The following is a 21,383-nucleotide window of genomic DNA, read 5'->3' on the forward strand; positions in this document are numbered from 1 at the left end:
GATCATTTCCTATATATGTGCATTTAACACATTGTATACTCTTTTGACATATTAAATTATTTTTTTAAGAGAATTTTCTTGACCAAATGAAAGGTTCTTCAATCCAGTTTGCTTCTTTTTGTCTGTTAACCTTCACAGCGTAATCTTGACAATCAAATCACCCCATCACCCTTCCCTGCTGTATACCTTCATACTTTCACAACTTAAGAAGGTAGCAAAAGGAATATGAACTCCTTAGAAGGCTCTAATCTAAGCACATTGTCTAAACTCTAAACCTGCATTAACATATGTCCATCATGAAGATGATCTTACAAGAACATATCCTCTCAGATAATACAAAAGCTAGTTCTCCAGATATAAACTTGCAGTGAAATGATTTCAAAGAATGTCTACAGCTAGAATATCAATCAATATTGCATTCATAGCAGAAAACTTTCCTCACTTAGGGGTAAAAAAGGGAAAAGCTATATCACTCGCAATTTTTTCTACAATCCGAAACAATAAAGCACAAATTGGAAACATCAACAAATCAAAATATACTAAAATTTTTTAGAAAGATTATTTTTACCACATACAAGTGCTCACACTTTTCACAACCGAAGCAGTGAGGCAGACAGAATGTTCCAGCAGCACTCTTGCAACCACTCTAGAGACGGGACTAGAAGAACGAAAAGCTAACACCACTTCTAGCAGAAAATAAGCTGTATTCTTCAATCTTTGTCTCTTCCTTTGAGCATGTATGAGCCTGAGCTGCAGGTAACTCAGAGACAAATCCTCCAGTAGTTTCTTCTTTTACAGAAAGTGAATTCAGATTGAACCCTGCAGCAACCCCATCAACTGGACCACCAAAGTGAAACAACGAGAAGGATGGACTGTCATTATGTGATCTAGAAGCATTTTCAACACGGCCATGTTGTCCCTCTGATGATGTTTTTGAGGGCACCTGCCTACTTGGAAATGACTTTTCAAGAGGATGATTATGTCCTATCAGCTCACCAACAGCATTGACTTGCTGGAATCCACATGAATCAAGATTCTTGTATTGCTCCTTTGAGCTTGCACTGTTGACTCTGTTAGCAGTCCGGTACAAGGAATGTTGGTTTGCATCAAATGCAGGAGCTGATAAAGGTTGAAGGGTACCATACTGCATACAGAAATCCGAGGACTGGTTTGCCTGCAGGCTATATCCAAGTGGACTATGGAGTATATATTGGCTGGGCTGGGAAAATGGCATCAATCCATTGGTGGGAGTAGCTGACCAAGAAGTTGCACCATGATTATGATAGCCCATGGTTGGAGAAGGAAACAACGGCACATGGATGCTTTGGTTATGCACTGATAACATGTGCTGCTGAGAAGGGGCCATATTAAATCCAAATCGACCATTTTCAGAATTGTGAACAGCTTTTGTTGCACTTTCTCTTGAAAATTTTGCCACTGTACAACTCTCTGCTGCAAAACATGCAGTTGTCTTGGTGAAAGAATCACATCCATTTGTCCTATGATTGCTGTCTGCAGTTTCATCAAGATATTTGTGAAAATTATTGCCATCACACATTGATATATCTCTGCCATCTGATTGTTGGCTAGCATCTTCTGAATCTGAAGTTGATGATGATTCTGCATTTTGAGTACTTGAGGAACTGGTGCTGGTGTCCCCCTCGCTAAGACATGATGAACAGTTATCCGAACTAGAGGAGTTTGCTACAGGATCACAAGTATTATTCATTGGAAAGCTAGACATGATGGGGCATGAGTCAACTTCTTCCATTGCACCATTCTTGGAGTAGCAATCCAACTTGGCTACTGGGACAAATCCATTCTGCTTACCATTCTGGGCACTTGAAACAGATTTATTGGAGTCCTTCCTGGTATTCTCATGAAGTTGATAACTTTTCAAAGAATCAGCTTTTCCTGAACTTACAGAATGCTCAGATGAGCAGAAATGAATTGCTTCAAGTACATTACAAGGTTGCTGGTGTTCATTCTTATCCTTATCAAATCTAGCTTCTTCAGATGGATCAACCTTAACAGTAGTTCCCAAGGTAAAGTCAGGATCAGAACTGCTTCTAGAGCACTTTTTGCGTGTATTCAGTGGTTCCCAAACCTGTTTTGTGTGGAAAATATCCTTGCCATGTGTTCCTCCAACATGTTTTCCCTTTGAAAATACTGTACCATCTGACACATAACAACCATTATTGTATTTAACACTTCGATAGAATGACCTAGGCATATCCAGTGTAGCTTCTGTTTTAATTGCAATCTTGATCTCGCTAGCTGATCTGACTGTACAAATGTGATACCCATCCTTTCCTTTGTAATCAGCCTGTTGGATGCAGCTACAAGCCTGGAAGTCAAATCTATCTCGCATCCTGCTGTTTGAACAGTGGAATTTATCACTGTATTTCATATTGCAATTTCTAGCGCTGCTCTTCACAACCCTTTCTCTTGATGGCCTGTGAAGCCCATTCAAGCCCCTAGATGAAGACATCGTGCATTCATTTGAATCAGGCTCATCTTGCTGAATGCTACTCTCATTGCTAATGCTAGATTGGCGCTTGTCATACCAACTAGAAGCCTGATCCACAAGAGAGTCTTTTCCGAATCTCAATTTTCTCCTCGATGATTTTGACTGCTCAAGTACAAAAGAGCCATTGCCATCCCTAGCACCGAGCTCTCCATCAACATGACACTGATGATGCAGACTATCATTCTTCAGGTTCTTCATACTGATGTTCTCAATCGAGGTTTGTTCATCTGTAACATCAGGAGAAACAGGCCCAGGAAATGGACTAATATCTCCTGATTCACTAACTGAGTCCCCAGACTTGAGAGAATTTGGTGATTCATCATGTAAACTTGTGGGTGAGTCATTCAAAAAGGAATGTGAATCCTCACTAAGTGATTTTGACTCAACAAGTTTCTTTTCTCTTTCCCTTTCTTTTCCTTTTAGCCTCTCTTTTCTTCTAAGCTTTTTTTCTCTTTCTTTTGTCCTCCTCCTCTCCTTACGCTCTTCTTCTTCACGTTTCTCTTTTTCTTCCTCCTCTAGAAGCTTGGTCTGTAAGACAAATCAGACAAGGTTGTGGAAATTCAACAAGATTGTGATGAACTTGCCACTTCGTTGAAAATTTTCCCCTTATTTATAATGAAAATAATAACTTCAATTTTTCAACCAGATAAATAAGAAAACATCAAATTACCTGCTTTTCTAAGGTAATAATCTCTTTGCAGGCAACATGAAGACGTTCTTCCAGCAATTTTAGGGCAAGACAAACAAACATACTGTGTGCATTTTGTCGAGCCGTACCTTCTCTGAAAGCCTTTTCTACCTAGAAGAACCTGATGAATTAGTTGCTAAACATACTGCGTATGCATGATATGAAATCGAGAATTACAAAACTGAAATCTTATATGCTATTGTTTTGCTTTGTTCCTTTATTATTTTCTGAATACATTATATACTGCTAAGACATATGTGCATATGGTAACAAGAACAGCGAAGGTAGAATGCTACTGCCTCAAACAACCTACATAAATTTACGAGGGGATCATAATGTTAAAGACATACAACACATCAAACCAGATGAAATGACATGTTAATTGGCAAGATCAAATCTACAAATATAAATAACTGACACTAACTGATCATCGATCAACTTACTCGATTCTTGTGCACATTATAAAAATATGAAAGCTTATAAATTCCTAAATCTAAGTCATTGCTCGACTCTTGTTCATTATTTTCTTTTTTTTGCTATCCTGCTGGTTTTCTTAAAGTCAAGATTCAATCTCACAGGATTTGGACATGAAATGCATGGCCAGGAATAATAGCTGCTTGCTTACTTGAATTCTCCATGATTGTAAATTTTCTGCTTAAATTTCGCCATCTGATACTGCAGGAGAAAATGATTATGATGTCCCCATAAACATTAAGGTTAAGTTACAAATAAAGAGATTTTTGGTCCTTAACCTCCCCCAAAACTTTGTCTGCCATATCATGTGCAGCCTACAAGGAATGAGTAAATGTAGTAACACCAATACTTTTAGTATCTCTGTCACATCTAATAAAATTGCAAGTCACAAGGATTTCACCTAATCCTTAAACCAAACAGAAACCTTTTTCTGCCTTCTTCACTATCATCAAGTCATTAATGCTTGTTTAAAATTTCTACAACATGATTGATTTACTTTATTTAAATTTGATGAATTTCTTCATTTTAAAATTCTTCAATTTGACAGATAAAAAAAAAATGAAGGCAGAGCAAGCAACCATCATCCACAACAATCAAAAGAATAAAGGTCAAGCCATGATTTCCAAAAGAATTGCCAACAAAATTCAAGTTTATACTTAGTCAAAAGGAAGCCAACAAGGTTTGGAGGTGTTCTTGCTTTTCATAGGTTGCATATAATCATTCCACTTGAGATTCGAGACAACACAATGAAACTTTGCTCTCTAAAAGTATCAATCTATCCACGTTATGCCATATATTTGATCACATCTATGAATTATGGTTCATGCTGGCTTTTACATGTCTTCTTATTCCTCTTCTCCACATTTCCTTGCATCACTACCTAAATAATAGCTAGCTTACGCCATCAGAATTCATAAATCACAATTAGGATGCCTAGAACAGTTCCATTCAAGCATACCAGTAGCAGGAAATGAGAAAACCTCAATCCATACATGCAGGTCAGCAGTAAAAGTTTACAATATTTTTACATATGAATCCACATCTCAGTCACACACAGCTATTACTTCTCGTTTGCTATGGAACAAGTTAACATTGCTAAAAATACTAATGCATCTCCCTTATGAGAGGTTAGTCGAACATCAGATCACCTAATTAGTAACTAGACACTATGCAAGATATAAGTATGTAGCAGAGAAATGTTTGGAGATAAGATCTATGCTTCACAATGAGTAATAAGCTACATAGACTTCACAGCTTGTTAAAGTCGGATCTTCCAGACACAGTAGCTATTTAAGATCTTATTTTGCTTTCTTTTTCTTTTTCGTTTACCTTCTAAGAGAGCATGTTATTTCCCATTACTGATTAAAAATAAAAGTAAAACCGAAATGTTATCCACTTCTAATATATCATCCCTACAAACTTTATAAACATCAAAAGATGCATAAAACCAAATCCATGTGGTTGGGATAAAGATTGTCAGCTTTGGTAGCCTCTGAATCTTTAGGTAGCAAACAATTTAACTGTTATGTTGGTTCTAGTTGGACCGGCAGATGAAAGACACATGCATCTATTAACATCATTAGTGTTTTCACTTGCTAATAACTGTTTTTTTTGGGGTGCAAGCTAAGTTTGTTACCACATGGATTATGTAGCCAATGTTGTCTAGGCAGCTACATTCATCAGCAATCTCATGCATCCACAAGTGGAATGATGTCTTATTTTTGGAAACTGTGTAGTCGATTATAAAGTTGATAACAGTGTAAGTCTGCAAGACTGCAAGTCAATACAGTGGATGCATTCTATTTCTATAAAATAACAAATATGATAATTATGAAATAAAATATACATCTGTATAATTAAAACCTAGTTTACAGATCATTTATCTTAAATTTTATCAATGGAATAGATTACATAATCAGCCCCTGAGTCACAATGATCTGCTCTTGAAGCCTAGGCCCTCAACACAAATCAATGTCTGACACCCAAATCATAGTCCACATAACAGCATGACATATTGCAGGAACTTCTGTAGAAGTTTAGAATATCTCTAAGAGAGAGTGGATAAGATGACTTGGAAGAAAAAAAGAATTTTATTGATTCTCTAATCAGCCCATTCAAATCCATGAAAAGGGCTTGCTTTGCAGAGAACTCACTACAGTTGACTGACTGGAAAAGCTAAACTATATATGCAAATTGTACCCAATTTTGAAAGGGGCTCAATTATTTTAATAGAGTATTACTGTAACACTAATATAATTGTCTGATTGGTAATAATTTTTGTCCCTGGCACATAGTTTCTCCATCCAACACCACCAAGATGCTAGTACCAGTCCCACATCAAGAAGGTGGTGGGGTAATATTAAGTTGATAGCCAGTCACAAAAAATGAAACGGATCCAAATTCAATATACAGCCAACCATCAATAGGTGGGATGAAGATTGGTAGTTGTGACAATGACTGATGATGTAGTTTCTTCATTCAGGCTGTACTTGTAACAGCCTCAGAATAATTCAATTTGCCAGATAAGTTACAAAATAAAAGGAGGTTACTATGATGGTAACAGTAAAAGGTTATGAGCCTGTAAAACATTTACAACAAGTGGAAGAAGAGTGTAGCATGTGGAGAGAACAACAAGCTGCTCTGCTAAAATACCTGTTCTTTAAATATAACTGTTGCAGCATCTAGAAGGAATTCTCGTGCAAGTTCAGGACTCTTGGCATGCTTCTGCGGACGGGTTCCCTCACTGTCAAGTTCATTTCCATCCTTGTCCATAGCATCATCATCCTGCTCTTACAAATCAACAAAAATCAGACAGCAAGGACTGTCAAAAAATCATGGACTGTAGAAAAATCACATATTTCTTAACATCATCGTCCACTAATACTATTAAAGACAATTCATTCTATAAGCATGATAGGCAGCAGGCCCTCATTTGCGCATACCTCTTCTTCCTCAGCTTCCTCAGCATGCTCAAAAAACCTTCTGATACTTTCCCCCTTAGTTATTGTTACCAAACCATCCCCTACTATTAGCCTGCGATGGACACATGGTTGTCCCTTCAATGCATGTGCCTTCACACAGAGCTCAGTGTAGCGGCCATCAAGCTTCCAAGCCCTAAGTGTAATAAAGCATGCACTCAGACCACCAAGATCAAGTCCATTGACCTGGACCTTTCCATTCATTCCAACATCTTCGAAGTCTAAAATGTCTGATTTCCCTTCTCCTGTTCCAACTGCCCATTCAAAATGATGATATGTTCCAACTGTGTCCGTAAATGACTGGTGCCAATCAGCTTGGATAGTGTCCTCTGACACCTGAAAATGATATGACAAAAAATCCAGGTCATCTGGTGGCTCAATGAGGAAGAGTTTTTATTCTTGCAATTCTCATCATGCTTCTGTAGAATAAATCATATTTCTCCTAAGAAACTGCCTGTTAAATTGTTAAACAAAATGAACAGGCAAGTAAAATTTAGACATGGATCTTTGAAAATACTGGCAAATGCAAACCTCATATTGGAAAGCTGCATCTGCAACACAAAACCAACTAGTGCATCGGGGTTCCCTTCGCATGCGCTTTAGTTCCTTCAACTCTTTGAATTCACGAATGACATTTCTTCGGCAATCTCTGCAAAACCTCTTGCTCTCAAACCTGTGAAAAGAAAATTGAATTCACAATAATGTTAACCCATTCTAACTACACATACAACACAAAAAACATTTGCCCAATAATGGCAGTTGCGTGAAATTCAATTTGACATTGAAAGCCACTTCAAGATCATCACCACTATTAACTTGCTACTAACGCTAGCCCAACCAAATCAGCTAACAGAATATTAACCGGCAGTAAGAGAGAACCATCTCATGGCTAAATATCAAGAACCAAGTTTCATCATGGCTAGTTTTCAAAATGTCCAACTTATATATTCATATCTTGAAGAGTTACAATCATTGAAGAGTTCCAGATTGTGCGTCTAATGTCAAAGGAATTGATCCTCCTATCCAGATTAGCAAGAGAATATAAACAATGATACCTCATGGATTCTCATAGGTAGGTCAGCTTATGCTTGTGCTAGCACAAGTTGCGAGCAAACAGTAATCTCGGTTGTTCATCCTAAACTCAACAGTCCAACTTCTTTAGCAAACTCAATAGGGCAAGTAGAATAAGTAAAATAGAATAAATAAAAGAAAATATGATCAGTGGGCCAAGAAGAAAACTGAACAACAGCAACCAACAATAGATAATCTAATCTCTTGATCTTAGCAACACACTGCTCCCACTGAAATAATACAAATTCCTGAAGAAGATTATACAGTATAAAAAACTTGGATTAGCATCAATATGGAACAACTTAGGACAGATGATCATATACATATTCTACCTTTACCTATATCATATGTTGGGTCATAATAACCCAAAGTTTGTAAAAATTGTTCTATACAAGTATAAACTACACATCCAGCTTCTCTTAGGCATGAGGCCAATAAGTTTCTTTGACAACTTTAATTGATGACACTCAAGGAAACAAAAATTTTTGAATTAGAGATGAACAAACTAATGCCAGTTTCTGCCATGGTGACTCCACTTTTGCTATCTGTGCTCCTGTTTAGTCTTTTAAGGGGAGGCTGAGAGCCATCTTTGAATGAAAGAAACTGGAGGATAATGTGAGCTAACAAAGGAAATGCAACTACCCTGTTGTGTTCAGCTTAGAACATGGCACCACCTACCAGTTTTTCTTGGCACCAAGGAAATGCTCCTAGTATAATAAAACAGGAAGCCATTTAGGGCAGAAATTAGTCAATGCATATTTCAACAAACTATTTGAGCTTATGTTTCCAATATTCTATATGAAAAAACTTAGAAGGGGGCTTGTGAGGACCTGTGTGAGCATGTATTTAATCCCACATTAATTATTCGCTCGTAAGATTTTGAGTACTTATATAGGATCAAGGAATCCAAAAATAATACCTTTCGATTAGCCTTTTTAGGTTAAATCCTGAGTTGTTACAAATGGTATCAGAGTTGATCCAACCCATAGCCTATGTGGACTAGAGGACATGGTAGCTTAAGTTTATTGGGGCTGACCATGGGCCGATCGTGGTGTTTATAAATGGATTTGCATGGATTTGGATCCTTAGCTAGAAAAAGACATCATGGCTTAAATGAGGCCAGTATGTAAGGATCCGTGTAGGCGTGTATTTATTCCCATATTGATTATTTGCTGAAAAGATTTTGGATACTTATATAGGACCAAGGAACCCAAATAATACCTTCTAGCTAGCTTTTTTGGGTAAGGTTCTGGGTTGTTATAGGAGGGAAACCAACTTCAAAATCAAGAAGGAATTTATGTGGTCAAGGAGTGAGGGGGAAGTGTTTTATAAAAAAAATTCTAAAAGATTATGTGGATTTAGGAGGTGTCAGCAATTTATAAACCAACCCAACTCATAAAAGATCATATTGATTTATAAGATTTAGTTGTGGTAGGTGCCACCAAATTAGTCACAAATCCACCATTAGCTTCAGCCCTGGTTTTATTAAAGCTATATTGGAAGATGCTTGTTAAACAAGGACCACCATAGTACCTTCAACCAATCACATTTCTAGCGACTGGAGCCATTGAGAAGTAGGTAATGGCATTGCTTGCAATATGTTATTGCGGAAGGAAGATGATATACCTATGTCATGCATGAAATTATGGCTAGCTCATTTTTTTTCTCTCTATACCCAACTCAAGCTTGCAACTTTTGTGGTTGTCTACTTCATATTTTATTGTCATCTTCATAAGGATTTTAAATAATATGGCATTTTAGTTATGACCACAATTATTACCATTGCTTGTATATAATTTGATGTAAGGTGTACTGTAATTCCATTAAAATCTACTGATTCAACATTCTTGGCTTTTCAAGCAAGTAATCATTTTTGTGACATAAAAACATTCACATCATTAATCACATTCTGTAGCTCCATTTAGAAAATGACATGACAAATATGCTTCTGCCTAAGGTTTTAAATTCCATGGGATGAGGTTGTCCTGCTTGTCCCCTAGAATGGGACCTACTCCATCCCAAACTTGGAATAGAAGATGACCCAAGAAGTGCCAATCGGGATATTAGGACAATGGCAGGATGGTCCTATCCCGACACTCAGGGCGGTACCCCATACCAGTGTCCCATAGGACGTCCCACCGAGACTCAAGTCCTTAGTTCTGTTAGTTTGAAAGCAAGGAGAACCAACATAAGACAAACAGCAAATGAGACAGGAATTCAAAGAGTTGAAAACTATGGTACCTAGGATAAACAACATGATAGAAAAGATGTAAAAGAAAACAATCAAGCTATGAAATTCCTAGTAAGAGGAGTCAACACGACATTGCTAGAGTGGTGATGAAGTGAAAAGTCTATCCCCAATAAATGGCATCACCAAGGATTCAAACAATTTGATAGTAACGGATGTGAAGGCACCACAACTACTCAATTCCGGATAATTGCATGTGTGTGTGTGTTTGTGTGCATGTGTGTGCCAAGTACGACACCTTGTTTTGAATTTCACAGCTTCCATGTGCAATAAACACATAAAATGGTTTTATTGGAGCAGTTTAGAAGGTAATCTCAATGACTTCGTCCAAACTTCCCATCTTAACAGAACAAAAGCCCTAGTTATGCCTTTGATAATGTGCAGCACATACATCAACTATTTCAATTTGGTGCCTTCAATTGACCTGATAGTTAGTTTTGACAAGTAGGCTCTCTGAAAATAATAAGAATACCTGCTTAGAATATATGCACCTCTATTGACTGTATCCATTTCTCATTGCAAGCACTTTGAACATCAGACAGTTCTGATGCTACTTCACAATTTACTGGGACAACAGTCCTGAGTTAAACATCCTCAAGCCTCCACAGATTTGATGAACTTCTAAATCAACACAACACATCTAGCTAAAAACTCTTCAACCATTACCTAAACAGGATATACTTCCGTCATAAATGAGTAAGTCATATCTACTTCTTGACAATATTATTAACAATCAGCCAGATTTTTATACAGTGCTCAAAATATGTCCTACCAACACCTTCACATATACTTCCTCGCTGTCAATAGAAGATTTTCATGAGGTCCTTTTCCATTCTCAGTCCTCTGAAATTATTTTATTTGCAATGGTTGAAATTTGTTATTCTGCAGCAACCTGTTTTGGATTACAAGAGTTATCTTTCCACCTGATACCATGTCCATCCTAAATAAACATGAATGACAGGATGGCAGCAATACTATCTACTCTAGATAACTACAACATTCTTCCATGATAATTCCTTGTTTTCCCTTTCTTTTCAAAACAGACTAAAGCCTCTAACAATTGCTTCAACACAAACAAATGTCAATTTTGTGGAGTCCACACCAACATGTGGTTTATTAAAGCCTCCTTTCTTAAAGAGACAATTGCTAAAGCAGTGAGCATTTACCTTTAAGCTTGTGTAGAGCAACCTTGGTTGAAATCTAAAAGAAATGCATGCAATGTTCCAATGTCATCTTAGCTAGCTTAGAGATAAGAAGCATGCTTTCTAGGCCTTGAAGTTTGTTTTTTGGCATTCTGCTTATGTACTGAGCAACTAAGAATTGATGTTTCCCTCCTATACAATAAATTTTACCACAAATTCTGGAAAAAAAAAATGCACATTCTTTGTTGGGGCAGATTGTAGAAGCTTTCTTTGGATGCCCTTCCACTGATCAACAAGCCCTTTTATCCCCATTTCTTGTAATCAATCAAAAAAGAATTTTCAGTAACTAAATTATTCATTTTGGTTGTAATAGTAGCTTCACTGTCATCAAAAGCTCATCCTTTGTGTTCTTGAAGATTAAATATCTGAACATAGATAATCTAAAACAAAATATACTCACCTGAACATAAGTCTATCCATGAAATCACCCTCCTTCATCCTCAGAAGAGATAATCTAGTTTCATCACCCAGTGCGGACCAGAAATCCACTAATGTATCACAAGAAAGCCTGGCAGTGTGCAAAGCACAGGTTTCTCGAATTCCATGCCCTCTGCCATAATTAGACATCCCTTGACTTATCCATCCCCTGCCTCCCCCACCACATGCATCGGGGTAGAGCAGCTCACGTTCACGTTCCCTCGCTCGAGCACTGTCAAAAACCTACATGAACCAGTACAGCAGACTTCAATGATCAGACAACTAAAATGGTGAGACAGTTAGCAGTTTCATAAAGTGGAAAGCTCAGTCTGTCAACAATAATCGTGAAACAGGATTTGAGAGAACTCCAGAACAAAGTGCAAGCCTCATGGAAAAAATTGTATTAAAAATTTAGCAAGCAATGAAGATGTGAAGAAAAAGGGACACGGCATGGAATGAAAGCACTAATCAAGGCATCGGAAATTGGAAAGTTTAAGAGATTGACAAAGAATGATTTGACAAGAGTTGGAGGCTGCAATATCATCAATACAGCACAGGACATGAAAATAGGGGATAGTGGGGCTAGCTTATTTGCTGAGCAAAAAAAGAAGTGAGAATCATGATAGTGTATTATGACTTACATTCTGGAGCGTCTTCAGTGACTTTGCATATATGAAGCAGTCAAGAAGCGTTAGTATGCCATCCTTGGTTGCTGCCAGGCCTCCCCAAGGGTGTACAGCTGGATCCTGAACTTCATCTAACTCACTATCATTCGAAATCTTGGAGGCCCCCATTTTGTTAGGCAGGTACATGCCCGCACCTTCCAGCTGCAATGACTTTGCATACATGACAATCTGCGTAAAGCCATCCAGAAGCAATCCATTGCACCTGGAACAGTAAAGGTTCCTGCGAGATTGCTCAAAGAGGGCATGCTTATCAATCCTCAGGAGCTGCTGTCGAGCCTTACGGGGTAACTCAGTCCAGAACTGGTCCAAATGCATAAAAAAAATCCAATTACGATTTGTTTTTCTCATATCACAATCATTTAAATCACAAGTCCGAATTATCTTTCTTTCATTGAAGAACATGAACCAGAAGAAATTTCTTTGACTATAATATTCTCCATTGCTTCTTGAATCTGACATGAATTATGTCAGAAACCCATTCTTGAAGTAAGATTGGTTCATTGTCACGCTAAATTTCCATGAGATACAATTTTTTTTTAGTAACTGAAGATGCTTCAGAAAAACACAGCAGGCTTATTTACACCATGACTTTGGAATGACGAAAGACAGAAAACGCTAAAGAAAAAAAATAATTAAAAGATAAATACAGGCATGCTAAGCAATAAGTGCTCATATCAACAAGTGAAAAATGTGAATTAATGCGAATTTCCATTCAAAAACATGATCATGTTGAGGTTAATTATCGAGATACTGATTTGAATCACAAAGAGCAACAAAAAAAAAAAGTTGCGTATGAACATTAGCTTGTGCTTCCAAAGATATTTCGAACCTCTTTACAAATTAAAACAATAAAATAGGACAAAACAAAATAAATTTGTTTTCATATCTAAATCTACATCCAATCCAGCTGCAAAGTCAATCAATCCAAGACAGAACCGCAAACTAGATCTACCAAATCAAGAACCAGAAAATCCGATCAACATCGCATGTAAAACCAATCAAGAACCAGATAAAAACCAGGAAAGACCCAGAAACCACGAGGAATCCAATCAAAAGATCGAACGAACCGGAGCCGATCGATGAGGGTCGATACCTTCTGAAGCTGATCGAAGGTGATGTCGTCCCGGTGCTTGGACCAGATTCCATGAGTGGACGCGGATCCGGGGGCGGTCGGCGTGGCCGGAGCATTGCCGAATTGGGCGTTCCTCTGCAACAGGCCGGGCATCTTCTCGTCTCCCCTCAGCAGCGGCTCGTCGATCCCTCCCTCCTCCAGCTACTATCCATCCACGGCGGGGGGATCTGGGTGGGATGATCGGGGCAGCGGAGGGGAGATCGCCGGAGTCCTGTAGCGGCGGCGGCGCAGGGATCCAAATCGCGATCGCCGCGGCGCCGGATTTGGATCGGAGGGGCGGCGGTTGACCGGATTAGAGTTGGCAGCGGGGGCGATCAGATTCGACGGCGATGGCGGGTTGGGGGATTGGGGACGAGAAACGACGGGAGGAGATGGACGAAGGGTGGGGTTTTGTTGGTGAGATTTGCTCGTCTCTTCTTTTGTAGAGAGAGAGAGAGACGGAGAGAGAAGTTTACATGAAGACCGCTATCGCGGGGTGGGCACAGGGGTTAAATGGTAAAACGAGTGGAGGGCATATACGAAAAGAAACCGCTGTCATACCACCCCCCCTCTTTGGCGATCGAAATGTAATTTATGATTCCTACGACGGGATTCCTGTATTTCTGGGCGATCAAAGTGTAAAAATTATGATTGACGCGGGGATTCCTCTAATTCTGGGCGAGATTTCGTCTTCCCCCTAGAAGAACCAATAAATCATTAGCGTTTGTCAGAGGTGTTTTTTTGATATTTTGGGCGAGAGAGCTCGCATGGACCTCCGGTGGGTAAGAAGTAACTAAATCCGAGCCAGCAAGTTGTATTTGAAGGGGCAAATGCTAATGTGTGCTGATGGAGAGGTAGGGTCCAGAATTATGGATGGCTTGTTGAGAGAGAGCCCGGTCTAGTCGGTGCTCGTGTCATCGGTTTTCAATAGAAATGTAGGAACCGCATCAAGCTAAGGGGATTAGGCATCATTATTGTATACCGAAGATAGAACGATCTTGTGCAAAAATTTATTTAAAAAATTTATGCAGATCACCAGATCTACCATCAAATATTTCTAAAAACATATCTCAACATTGTCGTGATGAGCTTGAAGAATAAATAGATGACAAATTTTATATATCTCTAATTAATTTGCAATATTGTATCTACCACGTGACAGTAGATTTTTGTCACATACATAAATATAAATACAAGTCAAAAGATACATCTGTTTTTTAAAAGATCATGGATTTACATTCTACACAAATTCACGGGGATTACTAATGCTCCGAGATATCATGGTTGAAGAAGGTATTGAAGTCTAATATCTAACTTGATTTATTTCGAAACTTTAGATCATCTCATCCAAATATAAAAATTTTTATAATAAAAAATGTATAGTCATCCATTCAAGCAAAAATCTTGAATTTAACATGCACCCTGCCTAGTTTTAATTTTTTTTATAGATAAAAAAAAAAAAAAAAAAAAAAAAAAGGCAAACAGCTGGAAAAAGAAGGTGTAGTTATAAATTCCCTAATATACCACATTTCTTTATGAAAACCCCTCAACTTGTAATTTATTACATAAAACTTCCTCAACTTCCAAAACCTTACCGCGCGTTGTCCGGATCGAATTTGTCTCACCTTATACGAATTTACGCTCCACGGGGTTTCCTTTTCTCCTCCATAATTTCCCAGATTATAAGGATATTTCTATCATTTTTACCCTTTGGAGAGGCAATGTCGTTATTTTTGGACACGGTGCGGTCATTTTGATTGACCAGATTCTTCCTCTCTAGAATCGGGGATGACGATAACATCCTGACATTATTTCGTTAGCGGACGGAAATTCTGCCAGTTGTGAGGTTAGATGACGGTTTTGGCCCTGATCTGTTGGAATGGATGGTGATGCCATGATGTGGTGAGCTTTGTGATAGATGATGGTTTTGATTTTTCTTTTTCTTTTTCATTTTTTTTCCTGCATGAAGTGATGGTTTTGATTCTTTGATCTGTATTACTTATGATATTTTTGTATATTTTGGAATATGTTCATGCTAAAGATCAACATAAGCTCGATCAATGCTTGCTCCAGTTGGTGAGTGGTAGATAGGATTAATTTATCGTGATATCACATCAATCCTTGATTGCCATATTAGTTTAGTGGATAACTTGAAAGTGATCAATACTAATACTCAATCTTGCAGGTATCATCACCTAACATCAGATTCTTGCAGGATCCAATTCTTGTGAAACTAGAAAAACACTATTTATGAAATTATGAAGGGCTCATTTTTTGCTAGGAGATAAAAAATCATGAAATCAAGCATGCAACATGTTTGATTTAAGTTGCTAACTTATGATTTGCTTCACTCTAATCCAAGGTAATATTTAAAAAATATTATACTAATAATGAATGATATATTCATAAAAATGATTAGAAAATACTATAAGGAATTACTATTGATTTGATTGATTGTTTATGGGAAAAAATGCGATGATCCATGATCATGGACAATCAACTCTAATATTTATCTCCTACTTGGTCTGCATCACGTACTAATGGATAATGTTTTTGATTTTTTGATCTATATTATTTATTATATTTCAATGAATGTTGGGAAATGTTCATGAAAAATGCTGAAGATCATCACCTGCTAGATCAATGCTTGGGTTATTGATTTTATATGAAAGTTAGTAGTTAAATGAGTGAAAGATAGGGTTTAACTATCATTATCAGTTCATCTAAACATCACACCAATCTCTGATCGTCAGATTAGTCTTGTGAATTGAGCAATAGCTTGAATGCGATCAATAACAATATTTAATATCAATTTATGATAGCTAGCCATGTGATATTGCTCATTGCATTGTGATCCAACATCAAATTCATATAAAATCAAATTTCTTGTGAAAAAAAACTATTTCTGAACCGATATAAAGGGCTTGTTACTTGCTGGGAGATAGAAAATCATGCAATAGAGTATCAAGCATGCCACGTGCTTCATTTAAGTTGCCATCTCATTGTTTGCTTCAGACTAATCCACAATAGTATTTAGGAAGAAAATAATGGATAATATATTTAAAAAATGATTAGAAAATGCTATGTGGAATTATTATTGTTTTGATTGATTGTTTATGGGAAAAATGGTATCATGCATGATTATGGATAATCAAGTCCAATTTTTGTGACCTATCTGATCTATATTACTATCAGATGATGGTTATGATTATTTAATCTATAATATTTATCATGTTGTAGTGGATGTTGGAAAATGTTCATGAAATTTTCTAAAGATTATCACTCACTAAATTAATGCTCGAGTCAGTGATCTTATATCTTATATGGATGTTAATAGTTAGTTGAGTGATAGATAGAGTTTAATTGTCACCATTAATTCATTAGACTATCGTACCAATCTCTGATTGCCACGTTAGCCTGGTGAACCAAGCAATAACTTGAGGGTGATCAATACCATTACTCAAGATTGATATATGATAGTTGAAAATGTGATATGCTGACCAACATCTAATTTTTATAGGATATCATTCTTATTCAATTTAAAAAAATATATATTTTTGAAATTATAAAGTGATCACTATTTTACAAAAGATAGAAAATCACAAAATTGAGTATTGGGCATGCTGCATGCTTGATTTGAGTTGCTATCTTGTGGTTTGCTTCACGCCAATCCATAATAGTATTTAGAAAAATATTTTACTAGTGATGGATAATATATTTAGAAAAATGATTGAAAATATCATATGGTTTTGTTAGAACAATTCAACCGACTTCCGATTCCGACTCTAAATCGACTTCATGGACACAAAATACCGACTAACAATCAGTTGGCTGATCTACAGTCGGCTATCCTCAACCATCAACAGACTTAACTACGACAATTCGACTAATCTTAGACCGATGACTATCGATATATCAGAATTATCGATCGATACTTATTCAGATCTCTATGACTACTGTCTACATATGATCAACATACTATTACCGACATATAGTCGGCTTATCTGAAACTGCCAGTGCAGAACGCACGTAATGGCCAGAATATGATCAGTGACGGATATAATCATCCATCCCATGATCACATAATATTGAAACAAGCGGGACCCACGTGTCTAATTGTTACAGATGGTTACCAACCATTCATGTATAAAAGGAGGTAAACGAACAGCAGTGAGTAAGGCAATTCTGGACTGATATTCTGTCACTTTCAATACTTATCTGCTGTTCACCACTCTCCATTGACTTAAGCATCGGAGGATCTCCGTCGAATACAATTTCGGTAAGTATGGACTTCTCTTGCAGATGCTCTTCTCTGACGACGGACGTAATAGGAGATTGGCTGCAATAAATTGGCGTGCCAAGTAGGGGGGATACGAGCAACCATGGTTAAGACTAGAGCTCAATATTCAACGGGATCTGCAAGGCAATCCTTTTGCCAGAAAGATATTTCTCTTCCTCCCCCATGGGCAGAGCCCAGTTCTTCGCATCATATAGTTACTACGGATGCATAAATTGCTACCTTGATGCAGCAAATGAAAGTGTTAACGGAGGCAGTTTACAGCCTTCAATAGCAACAAACACAATAGTAGCAGCAACCGCCGATAGAAGAGCCGGTGGCTCATTCAGTGCCGTCTAGGCACAACCGTCGTTCTCCACGGCATTCACTCTTTTCATCTTCAGAGCGACGACCGTCTCGACACTATCATCGAGACGAGCAATCTCATTCTCGACACTCCCATCATACCGCCCATCCTTCACAGCATTCTCCCTCTCATTTCCATGTACATAGTATCAAGAAAGGGAAAAGACCGCGTATGCCTTCTACTTCTCCATCCTCAAGCTCTTCAAAAAATTCTACTCCTGGATTTTCTTAGTAATGGTGGCTCAATGACTACAAGCGAAAGTTCAAGGAGATCGACCGCCAACTTATCCAACTTCAGATGGAAGGTCGGAAGTCCTCTAATGACTATGACTTTCACACTGCCGAATCTCTCTCTCAGCACATCCTAGACGAGCCGACTTCATCTCGATTCAAGATGCCACAGATGGAGCCATATGACGGCTCCACCGATCCAATTGATTGCTTGAAGAGTTACAAGACTTTCATGATGATCCAAGAGGCAATTGATGTCCTCCTATGCATTGGCTTTCCAACAACTATTCGGAAGACTGTTCGAGCCTGGTATTCTAAGCTCCAATCAGAGAGCATAAACTCTTTCGAGCAGCTTGAACATTCTTTCGTGGCCTATTTTAGCACTAGTCGAAAGGTGCCATGGACATCAGACAGTCTCTTCTCCATCAAACAAGGTGAGACAGAGATGTTGAGAGATTTTGTGACTCACTTCAATGTGGCCACACTTGAGGTCAGAGACCTCAATGAAGATATGGCCATATCGATCATGAAGAAGGGTCTGAGAGGATCCAGATTTGCCTATTCTCTAAACAAAACTCTTTTTCAGATCTATACTGAAGTCTTAGAGCGTGCATATAAGTATATTCACACAGATGAGGATGCTTCTAACCGACGTCAAACAGAAAAAAAAGATCAGAAAAAGAAGCAAAAGAAAAGTACAGTCCCGATCGAATCAAATCGATCAACTACCAATAAGCGAGCTTCACCTCGATGATGGAGTCCAAAATCGAACAGCTATGGCAGGTATGACTCCTATACTCTTTTTTCTGCTTCTCGTGCGTAGATTTTGATGGAGATCGAAGGAGAGAAGTATCTTCGACACCCTCCACCAATGAAAGCACCACCGAAGAGCCGTGACAGAAAAAAATATTATCGATTTCATCATGATCATGGACACGATATCAAACAGTGCATCCAACTCAGGGACAAAATAAAGGTCCTGATTCGACGATGCTACCTCGAAAAATTTCGACGAAATCATCCGACTCAACCTCCCACCGACCAACAGCCTCAGCCACAAGCTGAAAAAATAATCAACAATCGACCAACGGTGGGAGTAATTAATATGATCTTTGAACAACCGAAGGATTAGGGGGCAACTTTCAAAGAAAAATCGATGAAGAAACGATGATTTGATGATGTAAATTTTTTTCGAAAGATGATGTCCGGAGAATACAAATTCTCCATGATGATGTTGTTATTGTCTCGACGACGATAGCAAATTATGATGTAAAAAAAATTTAGTTGATAATGAAAGCTCAACTGATATTCTTTTTTACTCAACTTTCTCTCAAATGTGACTACCGACTGATCGACTCAGAAGAGTCTCGACGTCATTAGTCGATTTTACTGAAGATGTAGTTACTCTGAAAGAAGAAATCACTCTCTCACTAACCACAAGAACGGATCCACAACAGAGTACTATTCTCTTAACATTCATAATTGTCTAAGTTTCGTCAGCCTATAATGTCATACTTGGATGACTTGGGCTTAATGTCCTGAGAGCAGTAGTCTCAACATATCATTTACTGGTCTGATTTTTAATAAAAAATAAAGTCAAAAAAATGCATGGAGATTAACAGCTTGCTCGACGTTGCTTACTGATCTCCACACAAAATAATCAATCTGAAGACTCTTTGTCCGTCGATAAATTGGGCCAAAGAAAAAATAAAGAAATTGATGAACCTGTCGAGCAACTAGTTCCATCCTACTAAAAGAAGAAGATTTTGAGAAGACAGTCCAAATTGGATCACAGTTGTCTGATCCAGAGTGGTAACAACTGATAAATCTACTAAGAGCAAACGTCGATATTTTTACTTGTCGGCAATGGATATATCAGAAATTTCTCTGGAAGTAATAACCCATCGACTGAATATTGATCATAAAGTTAGGCTGGTAAGATAAAAGAAAAGATCTTTTGCTCCTGAAAGGCAGAAGATCATCGATGAAGAGATCGACAAACTCCTCGCAGCTGGCTTCATCAGAGAAGCTTATTATCCCGATTGGCTCGTCAATGTAGTGATGGTGAGAAAAATCAATGAAAAATAGAGAATCTGCATCAACTATATAAATCTAAATAAAGCTTGTCCGAATGACAGTTTTTCTTTACCAAAAATCAATCCATTAGTTTTTCATGAATACTTTTGCAGGCTATAATTAGATTCGGATGGCATCCAAAGATGAGGAGCACACAGTCTTCGTAACCGATAAAAGCATCTACTATTACAAAGTAATGCCATTCGGTTTAAAAAATATCAGAGCTACTTATCAACGGCTAGTCAACAAAATATTCAAATCATAAATTGAACGAAATATGAAAGTCTACGTGGATGATATGCTGGTGAAAAACTTCCAAACTTCTGATCATGTCTAAGATTTAGAGGAAGCTTTCGGCATACTTCGATGACATCAGATGAAATTGAATCCAACCAAGTGTGCATTTGGAGTAACTTTTGAAATTTTTTTTAGATTTCTTATATCACAATAAAGAATTGAAGTCAATCTCAAGAAAATAAAGGCTATCATCAATATGAAGCACTCAAGTTTCAAAAAAGAGATACAATAACTTAACGGAAGGATCACCATACTTAGTCGATTTATCTTAAGATCGATAAAAAGATGTTTATCTTTCTTCAAGATCCTGAGACAAGCAAAAGACTTCTCATGATCGGATAAGTGTCGATAATCCTTCGAAAATTTAAAACAATATCTGGCATCTTTACTATTGCTTACAAAATTAAAGATCAGAGAAACTTTATATCTTTATTTGACGACTTCAATAGAAGCAATTAGTTCGATACTCGTCCAGAAAAATAAAAATCAAATCCAATGACCTATTTACTATACTAGTAAGGTGCTTCATAATGCCAAAATAAGATATTCAAAGACGGAGAAGATGATCTGCGCCCTAATCATATCATCATAGCGATTTTGCCCATACTTTCAAGCACATCCCATTATTATTTTGATAGATCAGCCGTTGAAGGTGATTTTATACTGACCTGATACTTCAGATCGAATGACAAAGTGGACAATAAAACTCAGTGAGTTTGATATTCAATATCG

General features: G+C 37.6%; 1 protein-coding gene across 1 annotated transcript; it reads right to left on the reverse strand.

The window, feature by feature from the left end:
- Positions 1 to 403: 403 nt before the first annotated feature.
- On the reverse strand, positions 404 to 13,808 carry LOC105056478 (uncharacterized). Its single transcript, XM_010938692.4, has 8 exons — positions 13,388 to 13,808; positions 12,250 to 12,594; positions 11,592 to 11,851; positions 7,202 to 7,343; positions 6,635 to 7,006; positions 6,345 to 6,476; positions 3,201 to 3,329; positions 404 to 3,058 (listed from the first exon to the last, which is right to left on the reverse strand). The coding sequence occupies exons 1-8, from the start codon at positions 13,517 to 13,519 to the stop codon at positions 659 to 661; spliced, it is 3,912 nt and encodes a 1,303-aa protein (XP_010936994.1). The 5' UTR covers positions 13,520 to 13,808; the 3' UTR covers positions 404 to 658.
- Positions 13,809 to 21,383: the final 7,575 nt, after the last annotated feature.

This window comes from Elaeis guineensis, chromosome 13, assembly GCF_000442705.2.
Source record: "Elaeis guineensis isolate ETL-2024a chromosome 13, EG11, whole genome shotgun sequence".
Lineage (NCBI taxonomy): Eukaryota > Viridiplantae > Streptophyta > Magnoliopsida > Arecales > Arecaceae > Elaeis > Elaeis guineensis.